Source organism: Pipra filicauda, unplaced genomic scaffold (genome assembly GCF_003945595.2).
Source record: "Pipra filicauda isolate LSUMZ 115617 unplaced genomic scaffold, ASM394559v2 scaffold321_size1097455_pilon, whole genome shotgun sequence".
Classification (NCBI taxonomy): domain Eukaryota; kingdom Metazoa; phylum Chordata; class Aves; order Passeriformes; family Pipridae; genus Pipra; species Pipra filicauda.
In genome coordinates, this window is record NW_024104445.1 from 159,895 (window position 1) to 183,438 (window position 23,544).

The 23,544-nt window shown below is 55.5% G+C and overlaps 1 protein-coding gene across 1 annotated transcript in view; it reads left to right on the top strand.

Annotated features, from left to right (window-relative positions):
- The first annotated feature begins 1,664 nt into the window (after positions 1–1,664).
- The window catches only part of ARRDC1 (arrestin domain containing 1), a 40,231-nt gene continuing 18,351 nt past the window's right edge, over positions 1,665–23,544 (top strand). Inside the window, exons 1-2 of the mRNA XM_027740976.2 lie at positions 1,665–1,904; positions 19,951–20,061. Of these exons, the coding sequence (XP_027596777.1) occupies positions 1,787–1,904; positions 19,951–20,061 (229 nt within the window). The 5' untranslated portion in view covers positions 1,665–1,786. The remainder of the gene's footprint in view (positions 1,905–19,950; positions 20,062–23,544) is intronic.

Below are 23,544 nucleotides of genomic sequence, written 5' to 3' on the forward strand. Positions count from 1 at the left end.
ACTGGAGCAAATTGGCGTGCACAGCCTGGGAAAACAAAAGCTAAGGGCAGCACAAGGAGAGCGGAGTGCGGATGGATCCCAGGGTACGCCCTGCAGGAGGAGATGAGCTGCAGGAAGCCTTGGCACAAGCCTGTCGGGTGTCTGTAGCCTGTGACTACAGACAGGCTGGAAACAAGGCTCTTAAACACCAGAGGAAGGGCCTGGAAGGGCTTCCCAGCAGGAGTCCTGTGTGCCCGGAGCACACAAATTCCTTTGGTGCTTTACAAGGGGTTTTGTGTTGTGTCACCCACTCTAAGGCAGCAAGGAGGGTCCCACAGCTCTGTGTGCCCAGGCTGGAGTCACTGCAGGTCTGTGGGAGGATGTCTGTCTGTCTGGCCGGGTCCAGGCTGGGTGTGCTCTGCAGATAAACAGCTCCTTTTACACTTATTCATTCTGCCTGTGTACACAGCCTGCTCGCCAGCGGCCGGGAGGTGCCTTTCCCCAGCGCTGCCTTTGGTGGGGATTTTACAGATGGTTTTTATTCAATCAGGTAGCATTTAGGGGGGGACATGGCAAGTGTGATGGAGGGTGCTGCTCACTCTCAGCTTCCTGGGACACCCCAACTGGGCCTTCACCTGCTGATCCACTTCACCTTCACCTGCTGATCCACAGGGAGTGTTGGGGCCATCACTGACTCCTCAGCCTCAGTCCCAGTTGTCCATCAGGTCCCTTGTGTTTGCCTCTTGCCTCACTTAAAGTGATTGGGGTTATAAAAACAGGAGGGGGGAAAAGGTGACAGCTGGGCTGGGAGAATTACAGGGAGGAAATGAGATTAGAGGGTGCAGGGATCATCAAGAGGCAAGATGGCCCCATGCTGCGCAGCCAGCTCCTTCTGTCAGAGCCTGACCCCACAACCAGCTCCTTCTCTCATGGCAGTCAGGGATCCATCAGCTGCCCCGTCCCTCACAGCTCAATCCCACAACCAGCCCCTTCACTCCCAGCACAACCTGGCTGCCAGAGCTGCCCTTTCCCTCACAGCCCAGTCCCACAACTGGCTCCTTCTTTTACAGCCTGGCTCCATAACCAGCTCCTTCCCTCATAGATGTCAGGCACCCATCAACTGTTTCTTCCCTCACAGTCTAACCCCACAACCAGCTCCTTCCCTCAGAGCAGTCAAGGATCCATGAGCTGCCCCTTTCCTCAAAGCCTGACCCCTCAGCTGGCTCCTTTACCCTCATATAATTCAGGGATCCATCAGCTGTTCCTTCCCTCACAGCCCAGTCCCACAGCCAGCTCCTTCCCTCACAGCCTGGCTCCATAACCAGCTCCTTGCCTCAGAGAAGTCAGGGATCCATCAGCTGCCGAGTCCCACAACCGGCCTCTCCCCTCGCACAAGTCAGGGATCCCTCAGCTGCCCTTCCCTTTCAGCACAGCCCGGCCGCGGCGCTGCCCAGTCTCTCAGACCCTCCTGGTCCCTCAGACCCTCCCCGTCCCCCCGACCCGCCCCTCTCCTCAGACCCTCCCGGTCCCTCAGTCCCGCCCGACCCTCAGACCCGCCCGACCCTCAGACTCTCCCCGTCCTCAGACCCGCACGGTTCCCTCAGAACCTCCCGATCCCCTCAGACCCTCCCCGCCCTCAGACCCGCACGGTTCCCTCAGTCCCGCCCGTCCCTCAGCGGCCGGGCCGGGGCGGGCGGCGGGGGCGGTGCGGAGCGGGCCCCGCCCGGCGGGGCAGGGCCAGCCGGGGCCGCAGGTGCCGAGGCTGCGGGCGGAGCGGAGCGAGCGCAGCGGCCGGGCCGGCGCGGCCATGGGGAAGGTGCAGCTCTTCGAGATCCGCCTGGGCGAGAGCCGCGTCGTGTACAGCCCCGGGGAGCCGCTGGCCGGCACCGTCACCGTGCGGCTCTCGGGCTCGCTGCAGTACCGAGGTGAGCCGGGCCTGCCCTGCCCGCGGCCCGCGGGGCCGTGCGGGTGCCCCAGGGAGGGTCACGGGCTGCCGTGGGGTGGGAGCCCGAGCGGAGCCTGGTTTCCCCCTCCCCGCCGTGGGTACCGGGGGCTCCGGGGCTGGCACAGCCGCTGCCGCCCCTCCTGCCATGCGGCGGCCCGGGAGGGGCTGATGGGAGCAACCTGCTGAATTATTTCCTCCTCTGCTTCCTCTTACTTTTTTTTGCTCCTGTCCCGTAAATAAGCAAACACCGTCCCCGCACCCCTCCCGAAACAACCACAGCAGCCCGCGGAGCTGGTGGGTGCCCGAGGTGGCAGCGGGAGGTGGTGGAGGAGCCCGGTCCTTGCCTTCCCTGTCCAGCCTTCCCGGAGCCCGGCGGCTTCCCTGCGCTGCCGGCATCGCTCCGGCATCGGCCCCGAGTCCTGGTGTCGCTGGGCTGGACGGAGCCCGGCAGGCGAATGTGTCAGGGCAGGGCAGTGGGAGGAGGTGGACGGTGCCGTGTCCCGGTGGGCACAGCCCTGCTCCGGCAGGAGGGAGGAGGTGGGCGATGCTGTGTCCCGGCAGGAGGGAGGAGGTGGGCGATGCTGTGTCCCGGCAGGAGGGAGGAGGTGGGCGATACTGTGTCCCGGCAGGAGGGAGGAGGTGGGCGATGCTGTGTCCCGGCAGGAGGGAGGAGGTGGGCGATACTGTGTCCCGGCAGGAGGGACGAGGTGGGCGATGCTGTGTCCCGGCACCAGGGCTGCCCACCCACCTACCCACCCGCTCGCAGGCACCATCAGCCGTGTTGGAACATGTCGGATGAACTTGGCCGTTTGAGCTGTGGCTGAACTAGTCTGGGAGATGCCCAGGCTGTGTACAGGGTCCTGTGTGTGCCAGGGGAGAGAGTGCCCGCCGGGCACAGTGGTCTGGGCTGTGTTCCTGAGGCTGTGTTCCCGGTATTGTGGGGTGGGGTGGCTGCTGCTCCAAGTGAGACCGAGGCCTTGCTCGTGGCTGGTGCAGTCCATCAGGACAGAGGGGTGGGGATGGACTGCAGGGAAACGAGCTGCTGGGCTCGGATCTTCCAAACTGGAAGCTTCCTCCCCCGCCTTAGAGAAGTCGTTTGCATTCGCAAGTCAGCTTTGCGCTCAGTGCTGTGGAAATGTGAACCGATTTGCTGTTTTCCCCGAGGTCTTGCTTGCTTCTCTTGTGTGCGCGATTCTTCCTTTGTAACAGATTATTAGGGGGGAAAAAAAAGACCAAATAATGTAAAATGCAATGTGTCTTGAACAGAGATGTCAGCTTGGATGATGGTGCCTACGCTTGCCTGTGTCTTGCTTTTGTGAGCACCTCTCCCAGTTGTCTGCTTTTTGAAAGCTTGTGGTGGAAAAAAGTATCTAGGACAAGTGCAAACTTGTAGCCTGTTTAATTCCTGTCAGAGCAAAACAGTTGTGGATCCAGCGTTTATCTCCTTGGAGAGTACTCCCAGAGGTACTTCCTCCAGCAAAGATGTTCTTAATGGCCCATCCCATTGATATCCACCCCTGTTCCTGAAGGAGCTTCCTGGGAGAGATTAGAGCGTTTGGCCTTGTAGAGTTTGGTTGTGCTGGCCCCTGGCCACAGTTACACCTTGCTGCTGCCTCTACAGCTCCCATTTTGGAGAGGACCTGCCAGGCTCTGCTCTACACCAGCTCTCCTTTGCTTCCTGGTGTGCTTCCCAGTTGTTGTAGGGAGAGGGGAAGGTGTCTCTTTGTTTTAGACCTTCTTTCTGCTTCCTTATTGCTTTGATTCTGTGAAACATCAGAGTCTGGTCTAGTCCCTGAACCCAGGAGGGGTTTGGCTGTGGGATCTGGTGTTTGGTGCTAGTGCAGGGATTTTGGTTAGAGCTGAGGCAGCTGAGCAGGGCTCTAGGAAAGCTGACAGAAGCACAGAACCAAAATCTGAGGTGGGTTCCATGTGGCTGTTGCTTCTGCTGTGCAGAGGTGACCTGAGCAGCTCTTTTAGGCTGAATTTCCTGTACATTGGCTTCACAAGCTGGGGCGGAAACTTTCCATAAGTGGTGTCTGAACTCACCAAGTTAAGTCATGTTGGGATATGAAACCAATGTCTGCCAAGTGCAAGGTGGCTCTTTGCTGTGTGTTCTCCCTCCTGCTCTGTAGCTTGTGGTCTCTGGTGTTTAAATGCTCCACACTGGGGCTGGGGAATCTCTTGGATTCCTCTCCTTCCTTCTGGATGAAGGAAATGTCTTACTATCAGAGGAAGAGGCTCATGTAGCTGCTGAAACACCCTGGGAAGAGATCTTAAAGGGAGTAGTCAAACCCCTTAAGCTCCTCAGGGATCACACAACCTCTGACACCTCTGGCTTTCTACTGGGGTGTGGGGAGAGGTGGGTGGCATCAGCTTGTCTTACATACTGTATACCCCCACATCTGTGACCAGCTGTGACTTTTCAGACTAACAAACAGCTCCCAGGAATCCTCACCCCTGGCGGTTCTGGCCCACAGCACCAAGGTTTGGTACTTTCCATTTCCTGAGCCAGGCAAGCCCGGTGAGGTGTCAGGGTTGTGGTGTGTGAGATCACAGGCAGAACAAGCCTGTAGATGACTCTTCACACCGTAACTTATGGCTCTTGAAAATTGCACCTTCTGAAAGGTGACAGTGCAAACAAACAGAGCTCAGTTCTGCCTTGCTAAACACACCAGAAACCTTGGGTCACAGGACAGCGTAGCTGGAGACACACCTTTGGGGATCATAAATGCTCCCACTTACGCTGGCGTCCGTGCCAGCCCTGCTGACTAGAAATGAAGGCTGTTCAGGAGCACATCATCTTCAGCTGACCTTGTGACAGTGTCACTGGTCCTTGGTGACCCACATGGACCTTCTGGGGAGGCACACTTCTCCCTCTGGCCGAGCCAGGGTGAAGGACCTTCCCAGAAAACTTCTGAGCCTCAGGGAAGAGCGCTGATGGAAACGTGGAATTCCTAATCATTGTGCCTGGCTTGCTGGGTAAATCATCAAACATGGGTGTACAAAGAATCATTAATCTTACAGGAAGCTTGCGCGGGGACAGCTGGAGATGGAGTTAATTTGGGGGGAGGGAGGAGGGAAGTTTGTTTGGAGCAGGGCAGGCAGTCCCTGTTGCTGGCAGGAGCGTGCAGGAACAAAGGCTTGTGCTGCTCCAGGATGATGGAGCACTTTCCTCTCAACTCTGTGCCTTTCAGGGGACTGTGTGGATTATTTCGGTCCCTCTGTCTGCTGTTCAGTGAGGCTTCTCACCACAACAAGTGTAATGTTAAAATAACAGCCCTCTCTGCCAGGTCACTGAGAGTAAAAAAACAGCAAGTGCTTTCCGGAACAGATTTCAGCACTTTGCTATTCCCTGCTCTGTTATTTAGCTGTCCAGGTTTATGCAGGGATGACTTGACTTTAAAATCACTCCCTTGAACTACAAAGCTCCAGACACAAGTACCTGTGTCTGTTCACGCTCTCAAAATACAGATACATAATTCCCATTTCTGCAGAGCAGAGAGCCCATGAATCGTAATTTCCTTCTCTGATCTTAAATGTAGTAAATATTCTCACTTCTCATAAGGAGAACAGAGAAAGCTGGTGGTGAAGGGGGATGGGGAACAGGTCACTCAAATCCTGAGTCATGTGCCCAAACTAAAAGATGACTTCTGTTCCCTGGGAGGGCAGTAGGAAGAAGTTTGGGTTTGGCTAATGTGCAAGGTAGTTCTGACGTGTGTGTAACCTGTGCCCTTCCTGAGGGGAAGGGGTAACACCAAAGGACTCTGTTGGCCACTGTCCTCCTACCACTTGACCTCTGATACAGTGGAAAATATTGTTCCTGCAGAAAGGCTGTGGCTTGGGCTGCCTGGGACGGGATGGATTCAGTCCCTGCTTAGCAGTCTGAACTTGGCTCTATCCTGAGTCAGAAGTGTGTCTTTAAAGGTGGGTTTGAAATCTCTGTGCTGGCAGCACAGGTCACCTGCACACCGTCAGGGCAGGAGGGATCCCACGGCTGGTCCCTGCTTTGGGATGTGCTGTGGGGAGGGAGCACAGCACCCAAAGAGCTGAGCCAAGGGCCTGTGGGGTTTGGAAAGCAGGAGCAGCTCCAAAGCTGCCGCTATCCCTGGCAGTCCTGGCAGTGCCCAGTGAGGTCCTCGAGCCGTCTGGTATCCACGAGCAGTGGTGGGTGCCAGGATGAGGCGGGAATTCCCTGCTGTGCGGGAATGCTCCTGGATCGCTCCGGCAGCCGGGATGGCTCCTGCTATAGCAGAAGTGGATTAACTTTCTCTCTCATTGTGTGGAGCGAGACAGCAGGGAGCTGTGTGGCCAAGTCTGTCTGAGGCTGGGGAACAAAAGAGGGATTTTTGCTCTCCTGGCTGGCTTGCTGAGAGAGCTCCAGCTCCTCTGGAGTCAATAACTGATCACGAGGTGGGTTTGTGTCTCTTGTCGCTGCCTCTCTGCCGCTCCCCCCGCCCGCGCAGCACTTGTGCTCAGCTGAAAACCTGTTTGCTGCTTTCCTTGGCGAGGAGACGTGCCACGGCCTCCCATCCCTTGTTTAACAAAATGGGAGGACAAGTGGAGTGGAGTTGTGTCTATCTGATTTGCTTCCAAGTGTGACAAACGGGGTGTGAGTGCTTATTCCTTCCCCGGAGCAGCGCAGAGCTGTCAGAGATGGAGCTTGTCTTTCAGGGCTGGAGTCGGGTCGGCGGCAGGGGAGGCTCCCCGGCTGGGACAAAGGAGCCTGTGGGTTTCCATCCCTCTCCTCCTGAGGCAGTTCCCCTTCCCTGGCAGGGCTGGGTGAGGAGGAGCAGCCAGGGAGGGTGCTGGCTCTGGCCAGCCCTCTGCCAAGGGAGGTGCGGGTGCAGGGATGGGTGTGCTCTGCTTGGTGTGTGTAGTGGAATATCTTGTGCTGAAGGTCATCCCCAGGGAAGAAGTAGGTCTGTAGAAGATATGGAACTGTAACTTGACTTGCTAGAGGCTCTTATGGCCAGTAAGAGTAGGATGGAGCCTGAGATGATCTCGGTTGGTTAGAGCATGGTGCTAATATCATTGTGGGTTTGATCCCCACATGGGCTGAGGAGTTGGACTTGATGATCCTTGTGGATCCCTTCCAGCTCAGAATATTTCATGATTCTGTGACATGTGGACCATCCTCTGCTGTCTGGAGAGGGGATGCTCAGGCTCTTCCAAGAGGAGAAGCAAGCGAGGTGGTTGGGTTGTGCTGTGAAGCTGCTGCAGACCTGACCGGTGCCAGCGCAGAGAAAGGTGCTCTGCCAGGCACTGGGGCAAGTCTTTTCCTCCTCCTGCTCCTGGCAGCCACTCCTGAAAGCCTGGCAAGCATGCCAGGGGCTGGGCTTTGATTTGGTACCTCTTTCCTTGAGGGCTGATTGCTGAGATACCCAACCTACAGTCTTTAGGCTACTGGTGTGACCTCTGGAATCTGGCAACAGGAATTGCTATGGAAGTTAATTGTGTCTTTGTGCTGCTCTGAAAATCTGTCACTCTTCAAATCTCTTGTCTAGATATGGAAACTGCTTAGGAGAGGAGAAAATGAGCAAAGGACCAGAGTGCTGCCAGTCAGCTGATTTTTGCCCTGTGTGTGTGCTCGGAATCCCTGGGTCGTGTCCAGGATCTGAAACAGAGGTGAAGTGGCTTCAAACCACAGAGATGTTCAGGCTTCTGTCAGCTTGTGATGGCCTTTAAACAGCAACTCACATGCCCAACTCTCTCTGATGGCAAAATAAAACTAGGTGATGGAGTGCCAGTGTTAGATGTGAGCGAGATGTTCTGCTGTGTAAGTTTGTGGGCAGAGGCCTTTCACCAGAAAATGGGTACCTGTGGCTGAGTATTGTTTTGCCCAGCATCAAGTACCGGTTCAGGGCCATGTGGTTGAATTGCATGGCTTGAGCAAACTCCCACAGGTGTATTGGGAGCTTGAGGTGCTGGCTGATGGCAGTGGAGAGGATATGGGGGTGTCCCGAGGTAAGGATGGATGCTGCTTCCAACCCCCTCGACAAGATGTGCCAACCTATAATTATTTGGAGACCTAGTTTGAAAACACCCTGATCTCTGAGCACCTTAATCTTCATTAAAAACTGGAGCTTATCAGATATCCTTAGCAAAAGCTGTTTCCAAGAAGCATGAATCATTTCTGGAGCACTAATGCTTATGACTTCCACTCCTTTGTTCTTGCTGACGGCACCGTGTTCTCGGTCGTTTTGGCTCCAGCAGCTCAGGCCAGAGGTGACACCGCTGCAGCAGCTCACTGTTCATCCCTCCCAAACACACCCACCTGAATCCCAAATGCAGTAAGAACAGGATAAAACTGGCAGGGTTCAGCTCAGGTCCTGGATATTTCTTTTCTGTCTGTTTGGACCTCTGAGGTGCCCAGCCTGACTGGGAGCACTGTCTTACCCCCTTGTAGCACTCCCAGCACAGTGAGGATTTGTTATGTATCTGGTGCTCTGGTAATAACAAAAACATAAGTCATCTTTCCAAACTGATGATCTTGCTATAAATAGAGAATCCAGCTGCTTGCTTTGAATGGCATCAAAGAAAATCATAGGAGCAGCTCCTATGCAGAGTGAAGTGGATTCTGGCTGTTTTCTCTAAAGATGCCAGGGTTGGGGGATTTCTTGACAACAGAGATGTGCAAAAGCAGTTCTCCAGATCTCAGTGTGGTGTGTGAAATCTCCAGTGGGGCGCAGGTGGGGCTGGGATCTCCCATCCCAGGCTGTGCCTTCCTGCCTCCCCATGGCAGAACCTGCCCGCGCCGGTACCTGGGCGGAGTGAGGAGGCACTAAATGCAGGGTTGCTTTACTGCTCGTAAATAAGGCTCTTCAGGAAAAAAGCACTTGAAACCTCCCCTGCTGGGAGGAGGGGAGCTGGCTCCGGGCTCGTGCCTGGGAGCTGCAGCAGCACTAAATCATTCCGAGGTGTCTCAGCAGTTCTATCTGCTGAGTTGTGAGTTCAGCGCCTGGAGCAGGGCGGATGGACCTCGGTGCGATTCCACGTGGTTCCTTCTCTCCATGCTTCTTGTCTCCTCTCCCTGTCTGTGGGCTCCAGCCCCTCACACTGAAACTCTGTTCCCAGGATGGCTGAGCAGTCCTGAACGTGCTGCTTTTGTCCTTCTCAGTGCCGTGGAGGCAGAGGCTCTCTCAGGACACTGGGTTATGGCAATATTTTCTGTGCTGAGTCCTTCCAGCCCCAGGCACAGCTGGGGGGTGCCCAGCACGTGACAGGCCTTTCCTGTCCCACCAGGTGCTGAACTGACTTTGCAAGTGCTCATCTCTGAGATAGGGAGTGGGTTTTGGGGAGCTCATGCCCAGGAGCATCCCTTGAGCCTCAGGAGGGGGTGAAGGAACCTGATCTCCTCTCCTGAGCTTCTGCATTGCATCTGCAGGGCTGTGTGTTGCTGAGGCCAGGAGAGCAGTGTCCAGCTTGTCGTGGGTGGCAGCGAGGGTCTGCCAAAATGAGCAGGACCTGTTTTAGCCTTAACTCCTAGAAAAGGGTATCTGAAAGTGTCAGAAGAAAATGAGCGTGACCCAGTCCTGCAGCAGAGTCTGGCCCACAGGAGCCCTTGTGCTCTGGTATTACTGTAAGCCTGTTAAGCATGAATTTCCAGAACTCTTTGAAGCCTTTATTTAGAAAGAGTCTGAAAAGGGAGTAGGCTCTGGTGAATCAAACTCTTTGTGGTGAGTAGGGAAACCTGATCAGTCGGCTGTTTATCTGCTGCAGTGGCTTTTCCACCCAGGATGGAGGGGTGATGCTCCTGTGGCGAGGGCAGAGGGGCTGTCTGGGAGAAGGAGCAGGTCAAACCTGCTCCAGGGTGTGGGAAGAGCAGAGTGGAGCTGGCGGTGGTCGCTCACAGAGGTGTGTTCCCAGGACATCAGAGGGCTCAGCCTCCCTGGCTGCTCCTTGGGAATCGCGGCTCGTTCTGCCAGCGAGGTGGGAAAGGGTGCCAGGCTTTGCATTTGCTGGGAAAGAACGGTGGAGTTAATGAGTTTGAAGGGGTAGTTTGGTTACACCCTGGACCTGACTGGTCTCAAAGCACCCAGCACACCCCTCCTGGGACCTGCAGTGCTCTGTGGTAGGTTGTGGTGGGGCTCCTTGCCCGGTTCTTCCTTTTTTAGACAGCCAAGTCGAGTGTACCAGAATATCTTAAATGCACTGGCCTAAAGCAGTGCTAAGTGCTGGGTGGAAACCTATTCCACTTTGGGCAAGCTATAAAAAAGATTCCTCACTCCTCTTTCAGTGCTGCTCAGCCCAAGGAAGGGTGGCTGTGGTCCCTGGCTGGCTGAAGTGTTGAGTGCTGGCAGGTCCTGGCATCCATCAGCATTCCTGTGAGCCGGGGCGAGCTGCTGACTCTGCTCCACTCCACTTGTCTGGCTGCAACTGGGCATCTGGGACTTGCATTCCCTTCCCACAGGGCTGTTCTAGGGGCCAAATGCTGAAGATTAGGATGCCCTGACCGCTTCTGTGTGTACAGCCTTGTTTTGCTTTGAAGAGCATAACTTGCTTAAATTCAGGGCTCACAAAAGTCAGTTTAAGTTGCCCAGGCACCCTGAGAAGGATGGAGTAAATTAGGACCTGTCTTGTGTAGGGGATGATGAGTAAAGCTCTTCTGGACTTTGCTGAGATCCTAAATATGAGATGTTCCTGTACCAGGCTGGCAGCTGCAGGCCCTGCCTGCAGTTTGGTCCCATCCCAGTCCATCCCATCCAAGAGCACCATAGACTCATCTCTCATGGATGGGATGAAGAAAAGTGAGGATCTAGAAGGCAGACAAGCACTCCACTCTCCAAACAGGTCACAGCTTCCCCCTCTGAATTTCTGTCCAGAGAAACACAAAGCAAAGAAGTTCCTTGAGACTGCAAGTTGGCTGCACACTCCAGAGCGATTGAAGATCCGCATGAAACGCTGCCACTATCTCCTCCAGCCTTCTGCTGCTCTGCAGCCTCTCTGCACTTCCCCTCCAGCTCTCAGAGGGATGGATGTTGGGAGAGGAGGCTCTGAGTGCTGCCAGCATGGCTGAGGTGGGTGGCTGGCATGGAGATATTCGTAGGGAGCTGTGAGATCTGCCTCTCTCTCTGCCAGATAGAATCTTGCAGTGCCTCCTCTGCTGCTCTGATCTGGCTGTTCCCAGCACACAGGGATACCTGCATCTGCCATCCATGGCTTGGGAGGAAGAGGACAGTCCCTCAGGGTGCTGGGGTGGTGCACAGTTGCTCTCCTTGCAGGAGGACCTGAGGGTTGCCCTGTGTCCAGCTCCACTGGACTGTTCAGGTCAAACAGGCCATCTGTTTAGGATGGGGCGAGCGTTTGGGCTCCCAAAACTGGTCTGATGTACAATTTTCTCCTTCCCTGCTTCCTCTGTAGCCAGTGGTAGGCCATGTCCACTGACTCTGCTCTGCCTGCCTGTTATGGTACAGCCTCCTCTGCCTTTGTGGGCTCTCAAGGCAGAGCAAGCCCATTCCTCCCCCCTCTTCCCAGGCTTCTGCATGGCACAGCACTGGGAACTACCTCAGCCTGAAGCTTAAAAAAAACCCCAGACTTGCCTTGTTTTTGCAAGAGGCGGTTTTGGAGGAGTGACTCCCCCAGCACCCCCTTTCTGGAGCATGTTTTTGGAGCAGTGAGGTGCTGGTGGCAGCAGCAGCACAGCAGGGATAGGGGTGAAGGGTGCAGCCCATCAGGCCCTGTGTGCAGGTGCTGCAGTGTTTTCATGCCTGTTGCTAATGAGCAGATCCAAGGCACAGACTTTGTGGCACGTGGTAGTCCCCCTCCCCTGTGGCCTTGTTCACTGGTGGCCTTGTTCCACCCCCAGCCCGACATGTGCAGAGACAGGCTCGTTAAATGTGCTCAGCTGAGGATTTAATTCCAGATGTTCGAGATGACCCCCTTCCTTCGAGGGCAGACAGCGTGCTGATAAAACACTGGGATGCTATAAATAAACCTGTTGGCTCCACAAGGGAGAAAAGCCTTTGGTTTGAACAGGAGTTTGTTCTAAACAGGAGCCCAAGAGTTTGCTTTCTTCTCTCAGGGTGTACGTTGACCCCTGATTTTGGGGAGGAGCTGGAAAATGTAGGTTTGCTTGTTGCTCTCAGTGTGATGGAAGAAAGTGCTGGAAGAGGTGGGGAGGACAGACCTGCCTGGGAAAGGGCTCAGACAAGATTTGTTCTCCTGATTTTCTACAGACACACACCTGCCCAGCCTCCCTTTGGAGGCTTCTGCATTCCTAGAATGAGGACATCCTCTGTGTGTCCATTCCTGCCCCTCCCTCGTGCTCGGGAGGACTTGGGCTAAAATAATTCCTGCACGGCCAAGATAATGGCTGTGGGTCGCTTTGCCCGTGTGGCAGAGCTGGGGTTGCTACAGGTGGAGTTTTTCCAGGCTGTGCTGAGGAGCTGGTCCGGCCTTCCTGCAGTGTGGGGCTGTGCTGGGTGGGGCTGTGCTTCCTGCAGGTTGTGTGAGACATCCAGGGGGATCCTCCTGCCTTAGCCTGGCAGTGGGCACGTACAGCTCAGTTGCCACAGCCAGGGAGAACTGGCACTGCTCAGCTTGGGCTTGCAGGGCTCTGCTGACCTAGAAATCATCTCACTGAAAGGTCAGAGCCAGGAAGGGAGGGACTGTCCCTGTCACTGCTGTGAGGGGTTTCGCTGGTCCAGCCTCTTGCAGGGTGCAGAGGGCATGTGCCAGCTTGGGGAAGGAATGACTGAGTGGCAGAGCTCACTCCTCAGGGCTAAATGATGCTAAAGCCAGTGCAGAGGGGGCTGCAGGGGTGTCCTGAGCCCCAGCTGGGCTCGTGTGTGGCAGAAGCATTGCCATGGGCAGCAGCACGGGGGCAGAGACAGGTCAAACTGTAGCAAGGACTCAGTATTTCCCTGGGAGCCTGTCTGCAGCCTTGGAACAGGGAGCTGTGTTGGGTGTGAGCTGTGTGATGGGCTGGAAGGCCGTGGGAGGTGGGATGTCCCCTCTGGTCACAGGGAGCAGCATCCAAGTCCTCCATGTGCTGGGGGCTGCTGGTGGTGTGGGAGATGCTGCTCCACGAGTGTCAGCTCCAGACAAGTCACCTCCTGGGGCCTGGATACAGGCTTGGATTTGAGTTGAGATGGAAAGCATAGACTACTCTTCTAGACAACTCCTCTTCTTCCACATTAGGGGCCAAGTCTCTTTCCTGCCCCTGTGCTGGGCTCTTGGGAAGGAAGAAAATAAAAACCTCCCCAGACAATCCTTAAGGTTGTACCAAACCGACCACTGCCTCCAGCATTTGGTGTAAGCTCTGCTCTTGCCTCACTGACTTGTGAAAGACTATTTGTGTCTCAAGAACTGACAGGATGGACCCAGAAGGATGGGGACATCTGAGAATTAATTAGGAGCTGTTGTTTTAATTAGTAGTGTCTTACTATATTCATGCACGAGGGAGTTGTGTGTCTTGTGAGCTCCCAGCCTTTCTGCTCAGCAGATATGAGCCCTTTCTGTCTGATGTTGTATGGGTGTGTTTCAGTGTAAAGGCCATCAGCAGTACAAAAAAGCCTCATCCTGCCCCTTTTTGGGGTTTCAGTTTCCTTGGTGTCCACTCTTCATGGAACTTTTCTAGGAATTACCCACTCTCTACAAACTGCGAGTAACTTGCTCTGTGTGTGGGTCTTGCTCTCTCCCAGGCTTTCCATTTTCCCAGCACCATCTGATCCTGCTTTGCTGGCAGTTTGGGTAACCCCAAACCCCTCATCTTCATACAGATCCAGGGCAGGGCCTCTACAGGGCTGAAAGATCTAAAAGATCACCCAAACTTGTGATCTTTGCTTGAACTCAGAGGTGTCACTCTGAGGTGGAACTGCAGTGCTGTGTTGAGGTGACTTCCTGCTGCCACTGCCACAGCCCATCCTTCTGTCAAGGACAGGTCCATGCTGCTGTGGGTTTGGGAAGGGCTTGGGGCTCAGGAGGATCCATCACCCCCTTCTCCCAGGGCTGTTTCTGACCCTTGGGATGAAAATGGCTCATTCCCAGCTCATGAGATGCTCTCAGTCCCTGCAGCTCTTGGCGCTCAGACGGCAGGTTGAAGGAATCTAATTAAAAAGCGATCACTGTCTGCCGTGGCTCTGATGGAGAGGGATGAGGAAGGGGGGCTCTGGCTCCCCATGGCTGGTTGCCATGAAATGAAGACTTCTCTGGTGCAGACTTGTTTGACTCCCACAGCACTCTCTCCTGCTCTGCTCCCCTGTTATCTGCACTCAGGTGCACACAAGTTTTCCAAAGGGTGTCTCAGTCCCCAGATCCCCTCTGGTTACAAATGTGTGCCCTGGTCCCTTGTCCTGCGTGAGGTCACTGCGGATGCACAGGGTGGCTCTGCCATCCATCTCATCCCATGGATACAGGGCTGGGCCCCTCCTTCCCTGCACCAGGGATGGCTGGAGCCTCTGGGTCCAGCAGGCAGGGCTGAGGCCACGTGGTGACTCGGGGAGGCTTCAGCTGGCAGAACCCCAGGGCTTTTCCTAAGTGCTGTTACAGAGCTTGGTCACCAGTTCTTCATCTGTCCTTGCAGAGGAAAGGGAATGATGGGACATTCGGTCTGTTTGTCCTGTGTAAACTGCTGCCAAATGCAACAGCCACCACCCCCAGCTGTGCCAGGTTGTACCAGGGCAGGGTTAGGTTTGGATATTAGGGAAAGGTTCCTCCCCCAGAGGGTGGTTGGCACTGACCAGGCTCCCCAGGGCAGTGGGCACAGCCCCAAGGCTGCCAGAGCTCCAGGAGGGTTTGGACAAGGCTCTGAGGGCCAGGGTGGGATTGTTGGGGTGTCTGTGCAGGGCCAGGAGCTGGACTTGATGATCCTGGTGGATCATGGTATTCTTCCAGCTCATAGTATTCTGTGATTCTATGAACTGGTTTTGCTGCCTCCCCTGCTCACCCCCAAAACCCCAAACCAACCAAGATATCGGCATCACTTTCCCCTCCACCTCTGCCCGTTACTGTTGTGGCAGGTGTGTGACACAGATGGGACTTGAAGCCAGAGGAGTTCACTTGGGACTGGAGCTGAGTGCAGGGTGGCCAGTGAGTCTCTGCTTGCTCAGGACATGACTGGATTTTGGAAATAGGGATGTACACATACAACCTGCCCCTGGCAGGGGAGGGAACGTGTGTCCTGTGCTTTCCTCTTGCCTGAGATGAAACACCAGATGAAACACCCTCAGGAAGGGCATCTCACTGGGTCGTGAGAAAAAGTAATTTGAAGTCTCCTGCTGCTCTCCTTAAATCACCTTGGAAGAAGGCAGTTCTGCCCAGCTCCTAGCATCTCTATTTTTACTTAGTGCAGAGATGGATATGGCTGAGCTGTCTCCTTTTATTTCCAGCATTTGGCGCGTGCTGCAGCGTGTTGCTAAAGATGTGTGTGGCTGGATGCGGAGCTGCCCGCTTCCCTGGATCCCCGAGGGACTGCGGGGGAGAAGGGCTCTTGTCTTCTGGATGGCTTCATCATTCATTTCTTCCCTACTTGCTGCCCTTTGCCTCCCCCCTCCACTTCCCTCGTGGTTTTTGGACTTTGTTTTTTTCCTGTATTTATTCAAATCACACTGAGTAAACAGGGAGCAGGAGCGTGGTGACTGGGGCCACTGGTAGCCACTGGATTCCAGAGGCATTTTTAGTGGCTTCCTAATAACTGGAAGTGACCTGTTCTGATGCAGAAACTTCTCTTATTTGTTCTGTTTGCAGCTTTGCACAGAGATTTCCTTGGAAAGGCTCAGATTGTACATTTTCCTTCCTGACAGTCAGGCTGAAAATCTCTGTGCCTCAGGTGGCTGCTGCTGCAGCAGCTCTGGTGGTGCCAGTTTGCCAGGCCTGTCCTGCCAGTGCCATTTTTGGGTGGCAGCTGCACCCAGAGCCACCCGAGTTGTACCTGCCACACGCCCCTGTCCCTCCTTCTGCTTGTGGACAGGAGCCTGTGCACGATAGCCAAGCAAGTCCCCACGATCTCCCCTGCCCGTGGGATGCTCATGGACAGGCTGATTTCATGGTTAGTTGCTCCAAAACCTGGTTAGGAATGAGATAAATGGTTTGACCTGTTGAACTGGGCACCTCTGAAACCTCACAGATAACCTGGGGGGAACGAGACCCCTGTGGCTGCCAGGCTTTCTTGGGCTCTGGGAATGAAACTGGGGGGCTGTCTGGCTGTCCTGGACCCGCTGCCCCCAGCACTGTGGGTGGACCTGGGGATCTGCTGGCTCCTCCAGCAGCCTGAGGGATGAGCTGGGACATGTGATCCCTGTGTCTAGCTGGAGCCCCTCTGTCAGCCACGGGGCAGTGCCTGTGCTCAGAGATGTTGACCACCCCACTTCCCACTCACTGAGATGGGGGGAGCTCGTGTTTCTGGAGCAGGTTGGAGAAGATGCTCCATAACAAATCTCTGCCCCCTGAACTGCTCCAAGGCTTGTCCTGCATCTGCTGACATCCTGCATCGTGTGCCTGGTGACGGTAGGCTGAGAGCTTTGGGGAGTGTAGAAGAATGTTGCAATTTCATTGCTGTGAAATTCCCTTCAAGCCTTTTAGCTGGGAATGTTGCTTTCTGCCCTTTTGGTTGCCCTCATGCACCTGGAATGGCAGCCCCAGGGTGTGTGATGGTCAGGAATGTGGCTGGAGAGGGCTGCCCTCGTGGGGGTGCAGGACTGAGACTCCTGAGAACCCCAGAGCTCTCAGTCAAGGGACTGTCCCTCCTCTGTAGGAAAGGCTGGCTGCAACCAGCCAGTTTGGGATGTCAGTGGTGAATTGAGAAGCCTTGGAGCTGACAGCTCCTGTGCCTGTGCTGGAGAACCCCTGGGTTCTCCCTGCTGGCTGCAGGGAGACTTTTGGACACGGTCTGACTCTAGCCCTGGTGTTTAACCATGGCAGCAGGGCCCACCAGCCAAGGGCTGGCTCTGAGTGTCAGGCTGCAAACCCGCTGCCTTTGGTTGCTGAGTCTGTCTGTGTGGGAAGGGAGCTGGACCCTAATGTGTGTGTGGCTGAGCATTCCCACCCACCTGTCTCCCAGGAACAGGAGCACCTCCACACTGCAGTGCAGCAAGGCTGGAATTGGAGCCTGGCCTCGCCTTGCAACAGATGGTGGGGCTCTATAAACTCCTGTGGCTGAGGGGGAGCCTGCTCAGGGGCTGCTGCTCCCAAAGGGTGGGAATGTTCCCCAGTTCTTGGCTGGGCTTTTCTCACTCACATCTTCTGTGTGAAAAATGTGGGAGTGAAGCGGTTGAGTCTGGACTTGATTTGACTGGATCCATCTGTGTTATCTGGGCTAACTCAGAGCAGGACAGGCTTGTTGTGAGCCTGGAGATATGGTGGTATGTCCAGGTAGGAGCAAGAGAGTGTGGGTACATAGGATGCCACTCAGCATCATCAGCCAGGCCAGGGAGGGGCTTGTCCCGCTCTGCTCTGCCCTGGGGTGGCCTCCCCTGCAATATTGGGGCAGTCTGGGGGGACACAATGGAAGGAAGATCTGAAGCCATTAGAGAGTGTCCAAAGGAGGCAACGAGGATGGGGAAGGGCCTTGATTTGAAGCCGTGGGAGGACACTGAGGGCACTTGGGGTGTTCAGCTGGAGGAGGCTGAGGGGAGAGCTCATGGCAGTTCCAACTTCCTGGGGAGGGGCAGAGGAGGGGCAGGCCCTGAGATCTGCTCTGGGGGGGACCAGGGACAGCACCCAGGGAATGGCTGGAGCTGTGTCAGGGCAGGGTCAGGTTGGATCTCAGGAAAAGGGTCTTCTCCCAGAGGGTGGTTGGGCACTGCCCAGGCTCCCCAGGGCAGTGGGCACAGCCCCAAGGCTGCCAGAGCTCCAGGAGAGTTTGGATGATCCTCTGGGGCACAGGGTGTGACCCTTGGGGATGGGCCTGTGCAGGGCTGAGGGTTGGACTTGATGATCCTTGTGGGTCCCCTCCAACTGAGCAGATTCTCTGACTGCTGCTGCTGAGACCCCTCCGTGGTTTTGGCTTTGCCATCTTGCAAAAGAGAGAATTGGATGTCACCTGGAGGTGTGCCAGGGGTTTGCTGTGATGGTTCACCTTGCGAGGGCTCAGCCCAGCTGTGCTGTGGGGGGGGCAGCTCCTGTTCTTGCCCTGCCTTGGAAATGCCAACGCACATCACGGACACGAACAAGTGAGAGATGTCAGCCTTGGTGCTGTGTTTGTGTTTGGTTAATGAGAGTTGGCATCTGGAGCTGCTTATCCTTTGTCCTTGAGTACAGAACAACACTTGGACCACAACGGGCTCTTCCTCTCACTCATGATCAGCTGTGAGGGTCTGGCAGGAGGTGTGTGGGGGGGATGCTGTTCTTCCTTGTGGGGTTAGAGACTTTAAGCCCTGAGGAGCTCATTCCACCTGACTGCACACAGCAAAGCACCCTCCTTTACCAGGGCTTGGGTAAGAACTTGTTCACATTCCCCCTGCAGAGAGGGCTGGATTTGGGGTTCCTTCCACACTGTCCTGCATGGAAGACAAGGTCACACTGGCCAGGCAGGTGCTCTGGAGAGCTGTTTGAGGTGGTTGCAAGCAGCATCACTTGGTGTTTGGGTAGGTGGGTGGAGGTGGTGGTATTGGCAAGGCTGAGAATGCTTGTGGAGGGGATGGGGAGAGCTCTTAATCCAAGGCAAACTGGCCACCTGCTTCCCAGGGAGATACTTCCTGTGGCCGTGGCTGATTACGGGGAGCAGATGGGTGAAATGGGCACAGGGTCTGTCAGGTGGTTCCTGCCACCTTCCTGCCAGCAGAACTATGCACCTGGCAAATGGGGTGAGGCAGTTCTGTGGGTCCATTAAATCTCTTGCAAAACCTGGTGGGATTTGGGATGGGAGACAGCCCTGGGGACTGTTTGTGCCACTGTAGGTCTGCCTGTGTCCTCCCTGCGTGGAGGCTGCACTGCAGATCTTCTCCTGCTGTGCAGCACGGCCGGTCTGTCACGTTTGTCTGTCTCTGTGGTCCAGTGTCGACATCAGAGTTTAATTTCAACCTGCTGAGTATTGGCCAAGACTAACTGAAAATGTCTGTGGGGAGCTGCTCCGAGAGCCACATGGCTCCTCTGAGCCAGGCTGCGGGCTGAGCTCGGGGGTGACTTTCTCCAGGCGAGGCACGAACAGAGCTCAAATTACTGTCCTTGCTTTTGGAGGGTCAGATGGCATCTCTGGTGCCTCCAGACTGTGCTGTGTGGCTTTGCTGAGCCCTGTGTCTCCAGCAGAGGAGGAAGCCACTCACCTGGGAGTGGTGTCTGGCTGCTGGGAAGCACCCTGCATATCAACATTTTGGAGGTCCTGATGCAGGACAAGTGTTAATGGGCAAAGTGCTTTCACTGCAATCCTTTGAAGCTGAGGCTGACTCTGGGACATGGGAGCAGGCTCCCAGGGGTGGAGATGTCCTCTGAGGTTGGCAGGGCTGTGAACTCAAGCAGCAAAGAACTTGTTCACACTGCACTAGGGGGTTCAGCTTTCTGCTGCTGCTTCAGACAGGGCTGTACACCTTGTTTAGCTGGCTAATGGGCTTGTGCAGAACATGTCTCTGCTCCCAGGGACAGTGGGACATCAGGCTCCTTGTGGGCTGGGAGGCAGCAGAGCTGTCTGCTGCTCATCCCTGTCTGGACAGGGACACCCAAGTGTATAGGAGAGCACCAAGGTTAAGAAACAGCCTCTGCCACCAGGGTCTCTCTGTCAGCCAGAGTGCCAAGGCTGTTCCGTGAATCAGGAGGGGATACTGCTGCTTTTGGGGGAAAACTAGAGAGAGGTTCACCTCTCAGAGAGCTGGAATCACTGCTGGTAAGGGCTTCCACAGTGCAAGGAAGCCAGCATGAGGACTTCAAAGGTGATAATGTCTGGGAATAGCACTGGGGTAGCAGGGAGTGCTCAGCAGTGCTGGGAGTAGGGGGAAAACATGATTTTGAAATGAAAGCTGACCTGATTCTGCTGCTCCATTTCCACACCCTGTGTGTGTTTTCACGAGGCACTGCTCCTGTGCAGTACCTGAAGCAGGTCTGAACCTGAGGTTTTGCTTTCTCCCAGTGCTTACGTGTGTGCTGTCTCTCCACAGCCATCAAGGTGAGCTGCATTGGGTCCTGTGGGGTGTCCAACAAGATCAACGACACAGCCTGGACCGTGGAGGAGCAGTACTTCAACAGCACCCTGTCCCTGGCAGACAAAGGTATGGTCCACAGAGACCTGGGGGAGATCTGCGCTTCTGGGATGGTTTGCAGAGATGGATCACCCAGACCTCAGCACCCTCTCCACGTGAGATACCCCCTCACAGGCTGCCTTGGCCTGTGCACAGGGGATGGGAGCCAATATTAGAGACTACAAGAGCTTAGTAGGAGCTGTGCAGAGGAGCATCCTGAGTAGCTGCAGAACTTGGCAGGCACCCTGCACACCCTGCTGGCATCCTCTGGCCCTGGTCTGCCTGAAGCAGAGCTGTCAGCAGCGACTGCTCCGCTGTCTCAAGGCCCTGTGGGTTCACTCTGCCCCACTTTCTGCTTGTGTTGACTATGGTGGTCACAAAACTCTTCTCAAAGCTGGCCAGAGGAAGCCAGGAGTAGTTTGAAGGGGATTTGGAGGTGTCACTTGTGCTCCGAGAGAAGCACTGGGAGCGTGGCAGCACCAGCCTGGGACAGTTACCTCTGCACCACCCACAAGTGAGATGCTCAGAGATGGTGACAGGGTTGTATTATCTGTGGGGTAAAGTGACACCAGCAGCCTCTGGGGGGATCTGGGCCCGAATGAATGCTGTCTTTCTGCTGTTAAATAGGTCAACCTTACCACAAATAATTCATGCTGTGCCCTGGCTCCTGTTGAAATCAAGCAGTGCCAGTATTCACCTGCTGAAGGCAGTGGCTGTAACAGTAACATGGCAAAAGCCTGGGATAGCAGGAGCTCAGCCCTCTGATACTGTTTTATCTAATAACAGGAAATGGGTTAAAACTGAAGTGGCAGTTTCTGCTAGCTCAGCAATTTTGCAAGCAGAGCTTTTAGCATGGAGGGGAGACTGACCTCATCCCCACAGCAACTGGAGAGAGTGCTGCGTGCTCCAGGTCCCTGGGAAGGGAGACAGCTGGCTGGCTCACCTCTTGGCTCATGGCCTGGGGGCTGCAGGGGGAGGTAAACTGTCTGGGAGGGCAGTGGGAGACATTCCTGCCTGATTGTGGATGCAGGGCTGAGCACAGAGCCCGGCTATGAATGTCAGGGTGACAAAATCCCTTTATGAGGTGCTGCAGACCACTGAGTTTAGATGAGGTGGGGGCTGGAGCCTGTAAATGAGTCTGGACTCGTGGAAAGGTTTAAACCTACAGCTGAAAAATGCACCTTTTGCTTCTAGTATTTAGTGATTCAAGGGAGAGCTGTGATCTTGTGGTCGGTTCTGTCCTGGTAAAGCTGAGCAGTGGCACAAGTCAGGCTGGAGTGGGAAGAGGCAGATGTGCTGTTCGTTGGGTTTGCAACCTCTGGGAGAGTTGGATGGTTGCTTTGGCAGCCAGTTCTTGTGAGGCTGCCCTTGGGAGCCGTCCCCTTGACAACTAGGACCAGTGTGGGCTGGGAAGGATGGAAGGAAGATGCATTGATGACTATGCGTTTTCATGGCTCTGAAGTGTCAACTTGGAAGGCCTGAATTCCAAAGACAACCAAAATTTGGTGTTCCCAGTTCTTAAACTGTTCATGGAAAACCCTAGTCTTTTGGCTCTTGCTTTGTCTGGGACCCAGACCCTTGTGTGCTGCCCAGTGCAGTGCTGCTGTCTGTCACCTGCTGGTGTCACAGACTGCCAGCTTGGAGTGGGTGGCAGGGCTGGGCTGCTGGCAGTGCCTGACTTGTCTGAGGTGCAATGAACTGAAGGGGAAATCTGACCCTGCTCAGAAGCTGAGGTGTGTTGTGGTGCCATTGCTGTCCTGCCTTGCAGAGCTGCAGTGTGATCATGGGCAAAGCCTGGCCCCAGTACCAGCAGTTGGTCTGGAACAGCCTGCTGGGTACTCGCAGTCACTGACCTCTGCCCTTCAGCTTTTTGTGTCCCACTGGACACAACTGCTGGAGCTCTCAGCTGCGGATTCCCAGCTCCAGGGAAGCATGCAGGGAGAGGGCAGGCTGTCCCTGTGTGTGGGAATGCAGCCAAGGGCAGTGCTCACAGGGATTTGCCCTTCATGCTCAGGAACTGGACAGGCAGTGTTTGTGCCATGTCTGTCTCCAGGCAGGATGGCCGGGCCTCTGTGAGGACTGAATGGGATGAGGATGGGAGGGGGTGGTGTTGGCACTGCCTTTGGCCCCGAGTCCACCAGCAGTGATGACTTTGAAGCTGCCCCTGGCAGTTGCTTCGCTGGCTCCTGTGGATGTGGGAACAAAAGCCCTGGGGGCTGGCACAGCTCCAGCCTGCGGCACAGGGACAGAGATAACCCTGCTGTCACAGCCCTCACCGTGACATTGATGCGTGTCTGGGCTGGCACAGCAGAGGGAAGCTGGGCTGCTGCTCCGTGTCCCTGCCTCTGTGTGTGCCTGTCTGTCTGTCCATGTCCTCCTGGCAGTGGGGCAGTGGCAGGGGTTTGCTGGGGGGTCCTCGGTGCTGACTCGGCCATGGTGTTTTTAGCCTTTCCAGGAATAGCTCCCAGCTGTCCTGGCCTTTCCTGAAGAGAGCACAAAGGAGCTTCAGGCAGATAGAATGTCCCTCATGAGTGTTCCCTGGGGGGCTCCTTGCAGGGTTGACCCCTGGCTGGGAGGGGAAACTGAGGCAGGCTGGACCCCTGGCACTTGGCATGGTGAGCTTGCTGGTGGGTGATGGCAGGTGCCAGGGTGTGGGTGAGTTAAGGGAGTTGAAAGCATTTCCAAGGAGACTCCCAAAGGAGCTGGCCCACACTGCCAGCACACGACTTTTTCCCTGGTCAGGATCTACAGCCACCGGTGACAGAGCACCACGAGCAAAGCTCACTGCAGTGGCATCTGGTGTGGCCCTGCCATGTGTGTAAAAACCACACAGAACCCCCCAGGGTGAATCCATACCTGTTCCTCCAGGTGAGGGCTGGCTGTGCCCACCACTCTTTCCCCTGCCATGGGAAGCAAGCAGCACGAGGGAGGGCAGGACCGCGGGAGGCCCTTCCTGCCCTGCTGCCGGAGCAGCTGATCCGCACAGGGGACGTCCCCGCCCAGCAGCACGAGTGGAAATGAATGGAGGAAGGGGAGGAATTTGCTTCTGCCTCAGAGGACTCTTCTGTTCCTGCCTTTCCCCCACTACCTCTTCTTTTTGAACAAATGTACTAAAAACCCCAAAAAGGCAGGGGAAGCAGTGTGTCTGTGCTGGGGGGAGCTGGCAGCCAGGCTGTGCCCTGGGGCAGAGGGTGATGCCGGGCTGTCCACTGGCACCATCCCCAGCTCTGTTGCAGAGGGTTCATCCAGCCTGGTAATGTTGGCTCGGCTTGAGGAAGGATCCCAGATGTCCCCAAGGCCACACAGCCGACGGGGCTCTGTCTTACAGGTCCCTGGTGAGTGGCTGGTGCTCCAGTGGTTCCACCGCTGTGCTGGGGAGGTGGTGCAGGGACAGGCTCAGCCTGAAAAACAACCCGCCCCGCACTCTGCCTTCCCACATCCTGAGCTGGAGGTTCGAAAAACAGCCATCGGTGCTCTTTGAGGACACGTGGGGGGGAAGGGGAGAGCAGGTTT